The sequence below is a fragment of the Sphaeramia orbicularis genome, chromosome 22 (assembly GCF_902148855.1).
Source record: "Sphaeramia orbicularis chromosome 22, fSphaOr1.1, whole genome shotgun sequence".
Lineage (NCBI taxonomy): Eukaryota > Metazoa > Chordata > Actinopteri > Kurtiformes > Apogonidae > Sphaeramia > Sphaeramia orbicularis.
In genome coordinates this window covers 24,235,572-24,255,515 of record NC_043978.1, presented here as the reverse complement: position 1 = coordinate 24,255,515, position 19,944 = coordinate 24,235,572, and the positions used below count along the sequence as shown (strand labels likewise).

At 34.3% G+C, this 19,944-nt stretch overlaps 1 protein-coding gene across 1 annotated transcript in view; it reads left to right on the top strand.

Moving 5' to 3' along the window:
• Window positions 1–19,944, top strand: part of LOC115413790 (gamma-aminobutyric acid receptor subunit rho-1-like) — a 34,292-nt gene continuing 14,348 nt past the window's right edge. The window contains exons 1-8 of the mRNA XM_030126883.1: window positions 1–537; window positions 5,537–5,587; window positions 5,710–5,816; window positions 11,117–11,184; window positions 13,550–13,773; window positions 15,067–15,149; window positions 18,299–18,439; window positions 18,904–19,056. Coding sequence (XP_029982743.1) covers window positions 431–537; window positions 5,537–5,587; window positions 5,710–5,816; window positions 11,117–11,184; window positions 13,550–13,773; window positions 15,067–15,149; window positions 18,299–18,439; window positions 18,904–19,056 — 934 coding nt within the window. The 5' untranslated portion in view covers window positions 1–430. The remainder of the gene's footprint in view (window positions 538–5,536; window positions 5,588–5,709; window positions 5,817–11,116; window positions 11,185–13,549; window positions 13,774–15,066; window positions 15,150–18,298; window positions 18,440–18,903; window positions 19,057–19,944) is intronic.

Below are 19,944 nucleotides of genomic sequence, written 5' to 3'. Positions count from 1 at the left end.
AGTCTTTATCTCTAAACCGTTGACCTTACAAATGAGCATGCTGCATCATTGTGAGAATTGGTGTTTCTGGGCGGCGCAAAGTAGAGTAGAGCACATCAGAGTGCAGGATATCTGAGCACAGCAGAGCACACAGAGGCAGGCACATCCGCCGCTGGAGGGATCAAATCTGTACCATCTGACGCTCAAGGATTTATGGGTTTAGTCAAAATTGCTTTTCCCACTGTGGAGATTAAGCACCGTAGGATGTTTTCCACTCAGGCCGTAGAATAGCCCCAGTGTAGCTGCTGCTGTTGCTGTTTTTCTCCCTCTTCTTTATCGGCTCCGGCGCTTGAGAAAGGGAATGTCTCAGGAAGGCAGAGTCCTCCAAGCCCTGCAGGGGAGTAGATTCTGACTGACAGGAAGAGGGTCCGTCCTCTGGGGAATGTGAACCATGCAGGTGGATGCTGTTCTTGTGCTGTTTTGTGTTTGGCTCGCGGGAGCAGCTGGGAAAATGGCCCAGTCCAGGGGTCACAAGCTGGAGACCTACAAACAAAGCAGGTAATGCACAAGAGACACAAATATAAGAGTGTAAGAATCCAGTTTTTATGCGGATTTATGTTTTGCTTCATAATCCACTGCTCGGTTCAAGCTCTTATTTTCCGTGCAGGACTTCATCAGGTGCTTATAGATGTTTTACACCATGTCACCCAGTGTTTCCTGTGTCACCTGTGCTGCTACTGCTGCTCCCTCCCCCTTTGAAAACAGACTTATTCAGACAGCAGATTGGAGAGCAGGGGGGAGAGGGAGACCTAAATCCCCACATCTATTTATGTACTACTGCTGAATGTTGTGTTCTCTTGCCCCACAACTGCTGCCGGTCAGTTAATGACTGTTTTCCCACTGGCTGCGAGTTGTAGTCAATGTCATTTTCAGGTGATTATTTAGGCTAATTGCTGCCTTGTTTATGCGTCATTGGATTAAATGTCTTCCATCAACGCTGAACTAGATCTGGAAATTGTTAAAGCATCCTCAGGTAGATTTTATTGATTGAGAGGGCTTTGTCATTAGAGGTATTTAGGGTTAAATGTTTAACATAATTAAGAATATTGAATGTTCGGTGCAGGGCGCAGCATGTAAAGGCTCAGTCAAATATTTAATAATGCACTATAAAATTAGAATGAGCATCCTGCAATATCAGTTTATAGACATTTCATCACCACGGAATTGTTTTATTTATTTATTTAGATAGGGACAGATACATGTACACAGATAAAGTAAGAACAGAAATGTCATGTATGTGTCAGTGTTTATGGCAAATGCTGATTTTTCACACTTGTCCCTAGAATTGCTTTTACAGAACCAAAAAAGTAAAATATGTATATGCAGTATACATATTTTACAAAGAATGACCTGAGTACAGCTTGAAAGGAGTGCAGAAAAATATTGCACTGCTCATTAAAATTCATCTTCTTCATCTTATTATTATTATTATTATTATTATTATTATTATTATTATTATACTGTTACAGTAAGACATCAATTCTGAATAAACCACAAAAATGAAAAATACAAAAAAATATGTATATAAAAAAAGAAGTATATTTTAAAATCACACATCTAAACTCTGAAATTATGATAACTCGATGCTCAAAAGTTGATCACTTTGTAAATGATCACAATAAATGTTCTGCTATTGGATTGTTTTTTGAGCTGTAACTCAAATGTATTTATCCAAACTGCAACTGTGTCTGAAAAACTGAATTCCTACATGCACAAGGAAGTTTTAAAGTTCAATTTAAGATGCATGTGAAGAGCAAAACAGTCAGATTTTTATATGTGCTTGTAAACTAGAGAGAAAAAAAGTGAGAAAAAAAACTAAAAAAAGAAAAAAAAAAATTAAATACGAATATTTGCTCTTGTATGTGAAAACTACAGGTGAGTCCTATAAGTGATCATTGCACTAGTTTCTATTATTTTATATGTGCAAAAAAAACTGTTCTTTCATCATCGCAGAGTTCAGCTTTTGCCCGCAGCACCGAGCAAGAAACTGCCATTGCATTAATCTGTGGTGGAGATGATAAGATTTCTTCAAGCAGGCGAAGTACGGAGCTGAATGCCTCATGCTATCAGCATTGAATGATTTGCATCCACTTAATATTTTCAACAAACCCTGTCCAATCACAATCCACCCCCCCCACCCCCGTGCCTTTAGATACGGTATCGCTCGTCATGGTTAAAACAGCTGGTATTTATAGATCAGAAGAGACGTCAATCTGCTCACTATTAGGAGACTCATCCATTTTGATGCAGCAAATATTTCTGACATAACCCCCTTCTCCTTGAGTTCATTATGTCAAAGTGTCAGCGTGCATGGCAGGGCAAATCGGATCTTATTGAGGGAACATTTAAAGTCATTTAAAGTGATCATCTCAGCCACGCAGTGAATAAGATGATCAAGACAATCATGTTCATCTGTGGAAAATCTGGCAAAGACATAAAGCACAGGAGCCCAAATCCACCATGTATAATCTGTAAGCACCAGTGTCGCCCTGTGTTATCAAATCTGTGCGACACTTTTTCCAACTCGTTACCATTCGTCTCACGTCAGTCCAGCCTCCGCTTGACACTCACACTCACAGTCGGAGAATACAAATCGAGTGTAAATCTCTCATCTCCTTCTCGAGCACAGGGAAGAAGTGTCATATTCCAACTCTAATTCCAACTCTTCTCCTCCCAGTTCCTCATCACTCGGTTCCTCTCATAGTGTGAAATTGCAAAAGCGGTTGGATGCAGTTGGTATAGGTAGTGAGAGTTTTCACTATATTACTTAATCTTTTTTTTTTTTTTTTTTACAAGTCTTGCTACCTCTTGAGGATGAGGACACACAGAGAGAGAGAGGGGGGGGGGGGGATAATTATGGAGAGAGCCCACACAAGGAAACAGATGAGGTTTATATAAGGACGAATGAAACTGACAAACTGATCTAGGGCTTATACCGCAATACAGTCATTTTATATCACAATATAAACATTTTATTTGTCTTTAAGGTTTATTTTGTTTACATTGTCAGTTAAAATACTTAGAGAATGTTCCTGGTTTGCTCCAAAATCAGCTTTTAAAGTCAATAAAAATCATTATTTGACATTTATTGTTTTATTGACAGATGTATTTCGGTTGTGGGTGTAAAATTATGAAATTATGAAATTGTGGAATGGACTTGAAGATGATTTTAAGTTGTTTACTTCTCTGATGAAATTTAAAAAATGTCTGAAGTATAAGATCATTCAGGAATATTAAGTGGAGATGATAGATGTGTTTTTGTTTTGTTATTGATTCTTTTGTTATAATGACAATGCTCAATGATGTACACATTTAAATTATTGTAAAGCGGTGTGTTAGGTGAAAAGGATAGGGAAAAAACATAAGCCTCTGGCTTATTCCTTTTTTTGTTTTTTGGGTTTATTGTGGTTGTTGTACTGTGTATGGTGATTGCTGTGCAAACCAAAAATAAACCATTCATTCATTCATATGAACATGTATCAACATTGTCATTAGTGTGTAGTTACTCTGACATTAGTTAAGGATTTTTTCTGCATTCCTTTCTTATCTTCATTTCATTTTTCTATTTCACCCAGTGCTGGGCAATATATGTATCAAACTAATTCAATTAATCAAGATTTTGTTTTCTGAAAATGATGAAAAATGCCTAAATTAGAAAATTGAGAATTTCCTGCACAGCAAAAAATTTAAATACAACCTTTTGCTTCTTGTAATATATTGACAGTGAATGTGTTTCTCCTGTCATATATGGCATGTAGTTTTAGTAAAGACATTTTTGAGTTATGTTTTATCTTAAGTTCATATAGCCAGAAAACAATTGATTAAACTTGTGAATTGACTGTAACATTGGAAAAAAAAAAAAAAATCAAGATTTAATGTTATGAACATATTGTCCAATTCTTGTTGTACATATTAAATCAAGCTTCAACAACTTGAACAAAATTGTAGTCAAAACAAAAACATATAAAATGTATATTTCAATTAACTGAAAGTCATCACTGATCATTAACTGAAAAAATGTATACAATTATGTGTTTTTTTTCCAAGGATGCTTCATTTCTGATGTTATTGTGTGTTACCTTTGGTTTTACAATAATATTTTGATCAATTCTTCTACTGTATTGACTCGGATATAAAACAAGACTGATGTTTATCACATTATTATTGTACAAAATGTCCCAATTTTCACTTAATTTCACTCCTGCATATTTTATTGTTGAGTAAAAGTTTGACAACTGCTTTGAGTGTTTTACTTCTATATTACTAAAATGTCCAATATTAGGTGAGGTCATAAATAATAGGAATAATCATATGATCAGAAAAACAACCTTAAAACTTGTAAGAAATATATATATATATATATATATATATATATATATATATATATATATATATATATATATATATATATATATATTGTTTTATGTTTATCTTGATAATTGTCTGATATGAAATATTCGTAAGTGTGTCATATTTCAGCCTCACCAAAATATTACAGTTTCTATGATCTGGATGTGGACTTGAATGAAGTTTCCTGCACATTTTGATGATAAATTGAAACATGTTATAACTTTTTTTTCCTTTTTTACTTTTTGTCACAATTCCAAACATCCCACCTCAAGTCAGAGTATTTTGGCTGCATACATAAATGCATCCAGAGTGACCTTTGCATGAATCTGGCCCATTATCTCATAATGCAACGCCTGCAGTGATGCATTCAGGGTCGCGGCTACAGAATAGCGGTTCATGCAGACAAGCAGACTGTTGTGTGTGTGGTATAGAGGCAGGCGGCAGAGGGAGAGAGGGGATTGGAGAGACATTTCTGCCAAGAGGATTAGGAACCAGCTGCTGGATGGATGCAGATGAGTAGCACCCACTGCCCATCATCAGCACCAACTGAGACCCTCCACTGTCTCCTCTTGTGTTTTTCTACATTTTTCGCTCCCTTTTTCCCCCTCTCTCTCTCTCCCTCTCCCTCTGTCTGTGGTATTTCCTTAATGCATGTCTGTGGTTGTCACAGGGATTTGGCGCTGTCTATCACAGCATGCTCTACTCTATTAATCCATTTTAGAGGTTTTGGAATTCATCTCTTTTTTTTCCTGCTCGTGGCCTGAAAACGCTGCCTGAAAGACAAGTGGAGAAGGCAGCCCTCTTGAAATGTGACACAACAGAGTCTAGCTCACTTCCTCCCAATTCGATGTGATGAGAAAATGCCCTTGTGCCCTTTTTGTGATTTGTGGATAAAATGTTTCAGTGTGATGTAACAGCATGTATTACATCTCCTTAAGTCAGACGCAGCAAAACAAAAACACAAACAAGCTTGCAAAGAGATTTGTTTTTCCCAAGACTTTACAAAAAAAAAAGCTTTGACTCTATTCATTGCCCTGCTGCCATATATGCTCTTATTTATTCATTATTATTATTATTATTATTATTATTATTATTATTATTATTATTATTATTTATTCATTAATCTGTTATGGATCTGAATTTTCAGGTCACGAAGAGAGACTAGAATGGATGGAGGTGGAGGCCACAAATCTGGAAGGTCAGCTAAAAATGAAAACTTCCTACTGATTAAAAGACTACAGTTTTGTTTTTTTTTTTAAAGTACAGTTGTTGCTACTAAATGTATTCCTAAATGCTCCATCTTGTGTTGTTCTTCCACAGTCCCATTTACAAACGAAGCCCAGACATGACCAAGTCTCCCATGACGAAATCTGAGCAGCTCCTGAGAATAGACGACCACGATTTCACCATGAGGCCGGCATTTGGAGGTGAAAAAATGAACCATCCTTTTCATCTTTAGTGCTTGAAATTCACGTTTTGTTCATTTAAAGTAAAAAGACAATGCTCTACAAAAGCAGCACTAGTAGCTGAAATACAGAATATTCTTAATTACTGTATCACCAAAATGTGATATTAAGCCAGTAGTCAACACATTTTTGCATGATTTCTTTTAGATTTCTTACAACACTGCAAAAATCAAAATCTTACCAAGTGTATTTTTCTCATTTCTGGTCAAAATATCTCATCACACTTAAAATAAGACATAATCACCTAAAGAGTAACTTGTGAGATATAAGAACTTATTTTTAGACAATAGATCTTGAAAATGTTATTTCAAGAAATCTTACCAAGATAATTTTCACTTGTTCCATTGGCTTTTTTTTTTTTTTTTTTTTTTTGCTTAATTCAAGCTTTTTCTCCTTAATTCAAGATTTTTTATTTTTTTATTTTTTTATTTTTTGCTTAATTCAAGCAAAAAAAAAAAAATGCCAATGGAACAAGTGCAAATTATCCAATCCATCTTTATTTATAAAGCACTTTCAAACAACCATAGTGGACCAAAGTGCTGTACAGAAGAATAAAAGCACAATACAAATTAATAAAAGCATTAAAAAACATTACAATAAAATAAAATAAAATAAAACAAGTTAAAATATAAAAACAGAAACAAAATGTCAACATTGCATGAGTGCTAAAAAGCCAAGGAGAACAGATGGGTTTTAAGAAAAGATTTAAAAACGGGCAAATTATCTTGGTATGATTTCTTAACATAAGGTTTTCAAGATCTATTGTCTAAAAATAAGTTCTTATATCTCACTGAAAGGTTACTCTTTAGGTGATTATGTCTTATTTTAAGTGTGATGAGATATTTGGACAAGAAATGAGAAAAATACACTTGGTAAGATTTGGATTTTTGCAGTGAAGAAGAATGAACAATAAAATGATCACACTGAAGCACATTTTTCTGACTTCAAGCAATGAAAACAGTGATGTAAGATCCTTAAATCTAACAGATGTGCAACTGGTCTCTTATTTTCTGCAAACCATTTATTCATTTAAGCTTGCTACTGGTTAAATGTATTTATTTAACTTTATTTGACAGGAAAGAGATGGCTAACAAAGGCAGCAACAAAGTTAAAGCCACACATAGATGTCCTAAAACATCATATGAATTGCAAACTCTAATTAATATGTTAATATAATTCTTTCTTTTTTAAATATACTTTATCTTTATCTCCAAATTTTACAGTATACAGAATAAACAAATAAACAAAAAGAACAAAAAATAGACCACAACAGTTAGAGCATCTAGGTTCACCCTTTAGACAAATCAGGTTCAAGACAAATTAGGCAAAAAAAAAAAAAAGTCAAAATAAGCATATATAAGTATAAGTTTATACAGGTTCAAGAATTTCTTTGATTAACATACACGTTCTATTTTTCCCAATATTTTTTACATTTGTCAGTAGTGAGTCTTAATGAGAAGGTCAGCCTTTCCATGTCATAAGTTTCATTGACAACATGTGTCCAGTCCAGAAGTGTTGGCTGATCTTTGCACATCCATTTTCGAGTTAAGGCTTTTTTTTTTTTGCCCCTGCTATTAATATTAACAAAATATATCGGTCAGATTTCCTCATCTCATGTGGTAGGTTACCCAAATAATTCATGATAAAATCAATATGTTTAAATAATTCTGGCCAAATTTGAAGTCGACAGAATGAAATCTTTAAGAGTTCATTAAAATAATAAACATGAGTAAATCTGTAAAAATGGCCACAAAATTCAAAATGGCCAACTTCCTGTTGGGTTGACACTATGGGTGCAGAGACTTTTTGTAAATCTAGATGACATATATGTGTCCAGAATTTCTTTCTAATCAGTGAAAGTAAGCAGGAGCAGTAGTATTTAAGGGGAACTACAATCATTTTTTTACATTTGCGCACTGGAAAAAAATCAAAATCCTTCCAAGTGTATTTTTCTCATTTCTAGTCAAAATATTTCATCACACTTAAAATAAGACATAATCACCTAAAGAGTAACCTTTCAGTGAGATACTGAGAACTTATTTTTAGACAATAGATCTTGAAAATCCTATTTCAAGAAATCTTACCAAGATAATTTTCACTTGTTCCATTGGCAGATTTTTAAATTGCTTGAATTAAGCAAAAAAAAAAAATAAAAAAAAAAAAAATCTTGAATTAAATTAAGCAAAAAAACCCAATACAAAATAAAATCTTGAATTAAGCAAAAAAAAAAAAAAAAAAAAAAATCTGCCAATAGAACAAGTGGAAATTATCTTGGTAAGATTTCTTGAAATAAGATTTTCAAGATCTATTGTCTAAAAATAAGTTCTTATATCTCACTGAAAAGTTACTCTTTAGGTGATTATGTCTTATTTTAAGTGTGATGACATATTTTGGCTTGAAATGAGAAAAATACACTTTGTAAGATTTTAATTTTTGCAGTGTGAACGCTGTGAAATATAAAATTTTTTGCTTCTTCTGATGTGTTTACAAGTCTTCATGAGTTTTTGAGCATATTTTGTCCCCATAAAAGTGTGAGAGATGACGGCAAAGACAAATGACAATATTAGTAATCATAAAATGAGATGATTATAATAATTACAATAGCAGCTCCATCTTTGATTTTTTGGCATTCAGGCCCTAATAAAATGTTAAAATGTAAATAAACTGTAATAATATAAAAATGAATCAGGTAACGTATCTGTGGCCAGATGTGTGTACCTGCATGTTGTTTAAAATCTTTCTAAAAGTGTCCGATGAGACCAACTTCTTAAATTTCAGCTCATTTTTTAACTGATTCCAAGCAGAGTGAGTGCTGAATCCAACTCAGACAATGTTATATATATTTTCCAAAAATGAGATTACCTTTCTAATGAAAACATCCCTGACAAGATGATTTTTCTTTTTGGAATAAAAAAATCTGACTCATTATCATTATTATAATATAATCACTAAGGAAGCAAAACTAATGTGTTCTGTTGTATAAATGTGAGATGGGGGTGGGATTTAATAAGTTTTCTTCTTTCCACCCCTTTTTGAGCAATACTTATTGAATTTATCTTGTTATTACTAGTTTAAATGGCAATTGCTATTTTGTCTTGATCCCCTTTATTTGTTAATGTATAAGAATCAGAATCAGAATCAGCTTTATTGGCCAAGTATGTCAACACATACAAGGCATTTGGCTTCAGTTTTTACATTGCTCACGACATACAGTTCTGACATGAACCCAGAACAACATGTGGACCTAGAACAGTGGTTTCCAACCATTTTTGGCTCGTGACCCCATTTTAACATCACAAATTTCTGGCAACCCCAGACTTTCAAAACGGAGACTTTTTTTTTTTTGCTAAAATTAATTTGTTTTTGATCATGTAATCCTTTGCTATACTATGTTGTCAATAAATGTTAATTTTAGACAACATTTAGTCTATATAATGTATATTATTATGGATGGAGGCAGAAAAACCAGGTGTAGATTACTGCACAAAGTGAGAATTTTATTTTCCTTGGTCAGGATATGTACCGTCAGTCCAGCTTGGATTTACAAGGCTGACAATAAATACTGAACAAACAAGAACTCAAACTATGAATTATGAAAGAGCTGCAGCATCTGAAACCGACCACAATGAACATTTGAAACATAAACACAGTGCTTCAGTTTCAGTTTCAGCTTCATAGTTTGTCATCTCTTTTATGGATTGGGATAGTCACTGTCAACTCGCCATGTATTTTTTATTTGTAAGGTTTTGGTTTTTTTTTTTATCAATTACTAGAAATTTCAGGAGACCCCATTTGAATTCCAGGCGACCCCACGTGGGGTCCCGACCCCAAGGTTGAAAAACACTGACCTAGACATTATATAGACAAACATTTGACTAGAGACAAAGACAACAATGGGTTGAGATTTACAGTGGATTTATAATGTAACATGTACATAAAAAGGGCAAATTGGAGTTTTTATACAGTGAGTGGATGTGTGGATCCGATCTATTAAAATATATGTTTATGTTTATATTATTTACAGTGGGTTTTATATTGTAACATGTACAGAAAGGGCAAATTGAAGTTTTTATTCAGTGAGTGGATATGTGCAGGAATACAGTCAGTAAAATATATATGTTTATGTTTATATTTTTGTAGTGCAAATAGTTTTTAGAGTTTTTTACATAGAGCAAGTTAGACAGTTTTATACAGAGTGCATAATATAAGTTTGTGCGTTGGTGAATTGGAGTCATGTATCTGCTCGGATATTATATTTATTTTTTTCTTCTGCTCACAACAAATAAATGAATGAAATGAATGAATTATCAGACATAAGACTCCTTTGTTGTCTTCAAATTCCTTCTTTTGCATTAAAGCGACTGCATCTTGCGTTTCAAATCCTTCTGATCGAGGTCTGTACATTGGTCATTGCTTCGTCCTGTGAGCTAAGCTGTTCCTGCTCTTAATGAAACCATCCATGCAAGCTGTGCTGCAGTTTCCAGTCGCGCAGGCACACGGCTCAGTTCTTTACATCAAGTGTTAATACATGTCTTTTGCCTCGTATATTAGAGAGATTTGATGTCTGCTTTTTAGACTGCAGGATTATGTCGAGATAAAGGCGGGCTTTTGTCTTTAGCGGAAGATTGAAATGGAGTATACAGTTGATTTATAATCTGTAGCTGTCGTCGCCTTTTAGTTGCTTTATGAGGCAATAACATCACATGAACTATATTCCCTGTTACAACATGAGGCCGTTCACTTTGATGCTTAAGAGAGAAAACACGTGTTATTTTCATCAGACTAGGACTTTTTTTTTTTTTTTTTTTTAATCAGACCACAATCTGCTGCTGAAACAAACCAAGTGACCCTTCCAGAATCCTCCCCGATGTGTCCTTAAGTGTGCCTCTGTCTGCTACAAGTGGAGAAACAGAGCTGGATTTCATCCACTGCTGCATCAACTTTGATCCATTATTGTGACCTAATTGTATTTGTGTACTATTGGAGGATGATGCAGAGCAGAAAGCCTGAAATAGGTCAAAAGTAGAAATCCAGGCAGAGTGGCACCGTCATGGCACAAACAGTCGCTCTAAATTTGTTCGAGCTGCAGTTTGTTTGGGAAACATGAATTTGTATGTAGACTAGTTCTACCGGCTGCTATGGGTTTATATTTATGGGATGTATATCAAACCTAAAAGCCTGTTCAACATGCTCCCATGTAGAAAATAACTTGTTTTGTACTTGTCAGGCTTTGCTGACATGAATATATTTTTCTCCTCCAGGTCCTCCTATTCCTGTGGGAGTAGATGTTCAGGTTGAAAGTCTGGACACTATTTCTGAGGTGGACATGGTAAGAAGGAAATACTTTATCAGAGATTATTTATAACTGCATTTCCCAAACATTTAGGATTGTGGAATTAGTCATCGACAGAATAAAATGCACAGAAATGAAATGATGTGGAGTCATTTTCCTAATTCTTAATAATTGGTCCTGTTTAAAACGGCAGCTTTGTTTATTTCAAGTAAATATAGTGAAGTACAAAAACAGCCCTATATTAAAAAAAAAAAAAAAAATCCTAAATATACCTAAATTGTTATGGATTATGCAAAAATAAAAAATAAAAATAAAAATACTGCCAGTGGATTAAACACATTTTGACTGACTCAGTTTCTTGAAAGTAAAATAAAAATGGAAAAAAAGGAAAGCAAGGAAAGTGATTTAATATATCCTGTTAAATATTCATAACCACGAAACATGATGCAACTCTGAAGTAATGCTTTTAACACCAAATGTAAGTATTGTATGCCATTTTGTACTTGCCTTCATTTCATTTCAGAGGCAAATATTGTCAGTCCACTACATTTATCTGACATTTAAAGTTACTTTTTACATTAAAAACTTGTGATATATGATCTGATATCGTACTATATTACTGATCTACCCACTCATTTACAAATGATTGAAAATGGCTCCATACTGAGAAACTGTAACGTATATTTGTTTAATGATAAAAACAAAAATGTAATGCAGCATAATAGTATAACGCTTTGAAATGAACCATTCTGTACAGTGAGTAGGCCCTACACTGTAAAAAAATACAGTGTCAATATTTTAGAGTCAAACTATTTTAACCTAGATAGAGTCTTTATAGCTCTATGGAGAGTAAACCAGCTCTAACAGTAGAGTTAAATGTCAGTGTAAAGTTCTGCACAGATGCAGTGTAAAATTCAACTCTACAGAGTGAGATTAGTGCCAGTCTGCTGTGTTGGATTGTGGGTACTGGACTTTTTACTCGTTGTGTTCTATTTTATGTGCAGGGGTTCGGGGGTGGGGGTGGGGGTGGGGGGGGGTGTTGTGTTAATGTTTATTTAGGTTAATATGTCTGTTTTACAACATGCATTGGCCTTTTTATGTTTGTTTGTTTGTTTTTTTTTTATTTAATGTGACACTGTTAGTCAAACCTGTAGGCAGAACAATACTTTACTTTAATTGCATTAAAAATGTGGAGGACTATGCCCTTTCAAATTAAAAGCATGTCCCAGGATGATGGCAACACATAGAGCAAACTTATACCCTTCATGACCCCCACTTTTGGAACTCCTGCAAATCTACATTGTTTCATTATTAGCGTAGGGTGCAGACTGATGAAGAAAATAACACTATAAAGAAATAAATATTAAAACATTATAGAGTCATTTTAAAACTAAATTTGGAGTAAAAATAGCTCTATTAAGTGTAATCATATTACTCTCAACATTGTGAAAACACCACAGTGTTAAATATTTTTACATATTTCATTGTTGATTTTGACACTGAATTGAGTAGAATTAACTCTGAAAATTTGACACTGGCCATAGAGTACTCTCTCTACTCTAATTTGGAGTGGGGCCAAATGTTATCTGAAACAGAGTTAAATTCTTTTTTTTTTCTTTTTTTTTTTTAATATAGTGATTTATTCCGAACATGCAATGAAATTTAACATATATGCAAACAAGCAAAACATAAAAATACAAATATCAACAATCATAATCTTAGACAGAAGAACAGTACAATAGTTCCATTTACATGCCCGAAAAGGGGTGGGAAGAAGTGCAACTCATTTAATCCCACCCCCTCTTCCTAAAATATTATTAATAATATATATGTCCCTCTTCCTTTTACGTTACTCACATTTTACATTTTTTATGTGAAGCACTTTGTATCATGTTGTTTTAAAAAGTGCTATATAAATAAAGCTTTACTTACTTACTTACTCTTTTATATTTATATATCTATTCACACACACACACTCATTCAGCTCCCTAAGAGTTAAATTGACACTGTTTTTTACAGTATACTTTTATTTCTGCACAAGACACTTCTACTTGTTGTAAAGTATTATTAAAAGGTACTATTTCTACTTAAGGATCAGAACCCTTTTTTTTTTTTTTTTTTTTTTTACCTCTGTCTAGTTGAGCTAGAACAGAGGAGATCGTTCTTGTTTGCTTCACTGGTCTGATTTTGTGTGCATTCAGAAAAGTCAGTAAAAATAACAGACTTTATAGCAGTAAATAAAAATTTTTTTGGTACATTTGTGTCCTGAGGAGACACATTTCGCTTTCATGTCTTGAGCTGGAAAAGTCGTGAGCCCCAGCTTTAGAACAACACGGGTATACTTTTTATGAATAATAAATCTGTAACAGGATGACTTCGCTGTGTTGTTTCGTCCCTTCAGGATTTCACCATGACTCTGTACTTGCGTCACTACTGGAAGGACGAGCGGCTGTCGTTTCCCAGCACCAACAACCAGAGCATGACCTTCGACAGCCGCCTGGTGAAGAAGATCTGGGTCCCGGACATGTTCTTCGTCCACTCGAAGCGCTCGTTCATTCACGACACCACTACCGACAATGTCATGCTGAGGGTTTATCCTGACGGCAATGTCCTCTACAGCCTCAGGTTGAAACACAACAGGAGTCTGCACAATGTCACTGTGAAGCCTGTGTTAGAATAAACACTGATTTATTTATGAGTTTATGGAAAGATTGACTGCACACAAAAACATAAGCAACTAGAGGATGTTTTTTACTGACAGTACAAATACTAAAGGTCACCAGTGACTTAACTTTTCCAACTGGTGAAAAGTAAATCAGATAATGATAATAATTCATAGATTAGCAAACTCTACACATCATTGCTTTAACTACCAATTAGTGGGAACTGGAACTAATCCAGCACAAACCCCAAGGACAGACCTGTGATTCATTAAAATACAATGTGAGTTAAAGCAAAAAATATAAATAAAATCCAGGATTGTCTCATTTAATTTACTTTAATGGGTTCCTCCAAGGGCTTTCTAGTTAACAAAGCTGTAAATAGTAGAAAAAAAACTGTATAAAATTGCCAAAAAACAACAACTGTGTTATGGAGTTTGTCTGAGAATTAAATAGAACAAAAGTAAAATCAGGTTTGTTTTCTCTCATTGTTTTAATGCATCACAGTGAATAACAATAAAATATCTTTGCATAATGTTGGACTTTGAAAAAAACAATGGTTTTATAAGTCATATTTGAGATCACATACTCCTTCATCCTGCCTTGTTCAACTTATCTAAATCAAAGCATTTCTGATAATAATGAAAAAACTAGATAAATACTGAACTAAAAACAGTCAATTCCTGAATAAAATTAAGATAAGAGCTTTTAATCTCCATTTAAAAGTAACTAAAACTTGACTAAAATCATGAATCAAACTCATTTTAATTTGCACAGCAGTATTTATGCATTATTTATTATTAGGTTTTACTGTATTATCAGGTTTTACTGTTATTATTTTAATATAGGATTCATTTTTATAGGAGTTTTACCATGTATATTGCTGGTCCTGAGTGCTGATTTCGTTTCATGTATATACTACATGTAATGACAATAAAGGGAACCTTGAACTTCTAAAATATATATGTGTGATTCCACCTTAGCATATGCAGAAACTTTCTACAGAGTTTCATATGGAGTCATTTTTTGTAATCCTATTGAAACACAAAGTAACTGCAATGAAAACTTACATTCTTTGTCAGAGGTAAAAGGATTCGCGCTGCAACACCACAGGGAGACAATGAAACGAGGAAACTGTAAAAAATTACTTAACAGACAGAGGTGAACGGTGACAGGGATCAGGATTTCTGCTTCTATTTGGTACAAACTTGTCGATCTGTGTAATTTTTTCACTGTGTTGCTGCTGTTTTTCCTGCAGAGTCACTGTCACTGCCATGTGTAATATGGACCTGAGCCGCTTCCCTCTGGACACCCAGACCTGTTCACTGGAGATCGAAAGCTGTGAGTGCATTTGAGTAGGACATAGGAGTGTATTTATGGACGTTTGCATGAATATTAAAGCCAACAAAGGGCATCGGTTTAGTCTTGAACAGCACTTTAACTCTTTCATGCATGAATTATAAGAACCTTAATCAAGATTTTTTTCTCTGGAGTGTTTTTATTTGTCTTTAGGCATATAAAAACAATGCAATTGCTATTTTTATACTTTTATTTTATGAAACTATTTTTCATGGCGTTACAAAATGTCCACCATACTTTTAACTTTTGAAGCAAAGAAATGTGGATTTAACAACATCGGAAAATGATATACTGTGGGAAGACTATGCAATCTAACATTTTTAATGCTCCTAATCTGATGTTTTCTCACATTTTAACATATTCTAATACTAGTTGTTACTCACTTAATGGAGATATTATGCAAAAAAAAAAAAAAAAAACAACAACTGTTAATTACACTCTAAGAACAATTAGCAATTGATTTACACTAAAACATGTTACTGCAGATCAATCGATGAACAGTAAAGTTACACTAATGGTATGAATTGAAGTTGAAATACAGCCAGTGATGCATGGCATCCAATTTAGTGGATCTGATTAATTGCAAATTTCTTCCAATATGAAATAAATATCTGGAATTTTTAACACTGATATTAATCCTTAGATGTTACTGGATGCTAGCATTTTTTTCTACTTACAGGGGTGTCCTGATATAGAAGGATTTACAAGATATTCCTGGGATGTTCAGCATTTCTGACTTCCTGTCAGCCATCTTGGTTATGAGTTAAAAAAAAAAAAAAAAAAAAAAAAAACCACTTCCCATGACTGGCCAATAGGTGACAGTGTATGGGATCATGTACAAGCGTCCCACTGTGTTGGCAACTAAAATGTCAAACCCATAAATATACAGGAGAACAGCTTTTGAATAGCTGTCCACTGTACTGACCACTATGCATAAAGGGTTATCTCAAGCAGAAAGACATGGAAAAAAAGCTGATCATATTTTTATTTTTTATTTTTATTTTTTGTAATTATTTTTTATGACCTAAATCAGTGGTTCCCAACCTTTTTTTGGCTTGTCACCCCATTTTAACATCACAAATTTCTGGCAACTCCAGAAATTCAAAACAGAGACTTTTTTTTTTTTTTTTTGCTAAAATTAATTTGTTTTTGATCATGTAATGGTTTTCTTTGCTATGTTGTAAATAAACATTAATTTTAGATGACATTTAGTCTATATAATGTATATTATTATGGACGGAGGCCGAAAAGCCAGGTGTAGATTACTGCACAAAGTCAGAATTTTATTTTCCTGGGTCAGGATATGTACAGTCAGTCCAGCTTGGATTTACAAGGCCGACAATTAATACTGAACAAACAAGAACTACATCTATGAATTATGAAAGAGCTGCAGCATCTGAAACTGACCACAATGAACATTTGACAGATAAACAGTACCACAGTGCTTCAGTTTCAGCTTCACAGTTTGTCATGTCTGTTATGGATTGGGATTGTCTCTGTCAACTCACCATATATTTTTATTTGTAAGTTTTTATTTTATCAATTACTACAAATTTCAGGCGACCCCATTTGAAGTCCAGGCAAACCCACTGGCAAAAACACTGACCTAAATGAAGTGTTCTTAAATCCTTACAGGAATTATACATTAGTAGAAAAAAGTCACAATCTCAAATATTATCCTGAAGTATTTGCAGAAAAATCTTTGTGTTTCAAAAGGTGGGGCTGCATCAGACAGACACAAACAAATGCATTTTTTTTTTTGTTAATTGTTTACAAGAAAGAGTTACAAAACTAAATTCTTGACAGTTTCAACATGTCATGCCATGGCCGTGTGGATGTATTTCATTATCTTGCTGAAACATCCAGTTTTGACCTCGATGGAACTGAGCATGTGCAGAAAGGAGCATTTGGGTTTGGAGAATGGAACAATATATGGCAGAGTTCAATGACTTAAGAGTGATTCTTAATGCAAAATATCACAAATGCATGGGGTGTGTAGAAGCCAATAATGTAATAATAACAACCAATAACGTAATAACGGCTGATAATTAAAAAAATAAGCTAGTTTTAAAATGTAATAGGCCAATAACGTAATATCTGGCCAATAATGTAATAAAAGTCCTGAACCGATAATGTAATAGCTTTTGGCCAGTTACGTTATAAATTATTACGTTATTGGCTCAGTTATTACATTTGCAGAGAATTTTTTTTTTTTACCAGGCCAATAACGTAATAACCAGCCCATAAGTTATAATGTTATTGGCCAAAAGTTATTACGTTATCAGTTCAGGACTTTTATTACGTTATTGGCATATTACATTTTAAAAATGGCAAATTTATTATGTTATCGGCTGTTTGTACATTACTGGCTTCTACAGGGTGTCCATTGTATTCATGTATTATACTGTTAGTCCTATTAATCTGATCATTATACAGGGTGTCCCATAAGTCTCCATACATAGGAGACATAATACATATGGTTCTAACATGTATTTCTTTATATTTCTTCTTTATAGTTCTTCAGCAGTGGAGGACACGCATTGAAATGTGTTCCCGACAAAATGGCAGTCATATAGAGCATATTATATAAATAAAAATGGTTTATGTCAAGAAACGTTTATTTTTCCTATGTATGGAGACTTATGGGACACCCTGTAGAATACATGTGTTCTATATGCACATATTTGGGACTTTCCACATTAACTAAAACAGTTCTATCTGGCTCACATTACAATGACTGCACTAAATTCCTTTTTCTGTCAGTAATATGACAACATCTCCTACTACTTCTACTAGTTCATGATGAAAATAAAATTCGTTGGTGTTGGTATATGTAATAAACATGCAGATCTGTCCTAATTTCAGTCTAAATCACAGCTGCAATCTCAACCACACTCTGTAAAGCTTCGTTCAGTGGCCAAAATGATTGTCCACACGTCGTGTTTTATGCTACGCTTTAAGGCTTCAGGACAAACTACTGTCGGAGAAGCTCTGAGACAGAGTGTAATAAACACTTGAGTTTTCCGGCGCTGCTTTTGGGGATTTGGAATTTTTTTTTTTTTTTAAAGTGTTGTCTTCCTTGTTGTGCTTTGTTTGTGTGTACTTCTATTTTTTGTATGCCTCCCCTCCAGATGCGTACACTGATGATGACCTGATGCTGTACTGGAAAAAAGGCAATGAGTCCCTGAACACTGACGACAGAATATCTCTGTCCCAGTTCCTCATCCAGAAATTTCACACCACCACCAAGCTGGCTTTTTACAGCAGCACAGGTAATTCGCAGGCCTTTTTCCCACCGAACTGATTATGCAAATGGACCAAATGTGTCCGTCGAGCATGCAAAAAGTACATGACAATTGAATTACAACATCAATGAATTCTTTTCTACTTTATAAGCCGTTTTTCGATTAAGGATCAAGTGCTCCTTTACATGTAATTGAAGTCCTTTGCATGTCACACCAGGAAGAATATACTAATATTTAATCCTTGCTCTGCAATGAACTGAAAACCAAACTACTGCCAACCACTTGTAGGCTGCTGGAAAGCCAGTGTAAAAGCCCCCCAGCTTTTTTATGTCACTTTCCAGCTCAAAAGTGCAACGTGAAGCGTAAAAGGGATTTTGTCTTCTATCTTTTCCTACCAGAATAGCTGAGAACCTCTGCCTCAAGTCTTTGTGCAGTGTATCAGCAGCTAACATACGAGGCGCTCGCTGTAACGGTAATATTCTCTTTCGCAGGCTGGTACAATCGTTTGTACATCCACTTCACCCTGCGGCGCCACATCTTCTTCTTCCTGCTGCAGACTTATTTCCCTGCTACTCTGATGGTCATGCTGTCCTGGGTGTCCTTTTGGATTGACCGTAGGGCCGTCCCTGCCAGGGTCCCTTTAGGTAGGACAGATCCTCTTCTCAAAGACCTAAAGGATGAGTCACAAAATGGGGGAAACCAGGGCTCATTCTTTAAAGGATACAGTGCAGGGGCTTGTTTTTTGTTGTTTTTTTTTTAGCTCAAATAAAGCGATGTTTACTTGCACTGTCAGTGGTTATAAATATGACCTGAAGGTTGTTTAATAATTGATATACCAGATATATACTAGTATGCTTTAGCAGCAATCTAGTGATGCAACACATATTCTGTCGCAATTATTACATAATCACTTTATCATAATTACCCCGCCCCCCCAAAGGGGAGGCAAGGGGTATTGTTTTTGGTTCATTTTGTTTGTTTGTTAACACTCTAGCAGCAAAACTATTGGCTGAATTCATACCAAATTGGGTTTATAGATTGCCAGTGACCCAGAATAGATCTGATTACACTTTGGGAAAAATAGGTCAAAGTTCCAATTTTTTAATGAATTTTTACAATATATTTTTTTCCCATTTCTTATAATTGATGAAATTCGAATGTCTGTAGCAGCAAAACGATTGGTTGAATTCATACTAAACTGGGTTTATGAATTGCCAGTGACCCAGAATAGGACCCATTTAAGGAAAAGTAGGTCAAAGTTCCAATTTTTTTAAATTAATTTTTAAATTCTTTTTTCTTCTCCCATTTACTTATAATGGGTGAAATTTCACGTCTATAAAAACATATGTTTTGTTTCAATTTACTTCAAATTTGCCACATATATAGAGGCAATTAATAACATTAATTAAAGTAACATGATGACATCAGCTGAATCGATGCCAAAATAAGCTACAATATGTATGAGGGGTGGGGTTTGTTTTACCTGGCAACACTTTTTATGTTTATAGTTATAATAATCATCTCCATTCAAA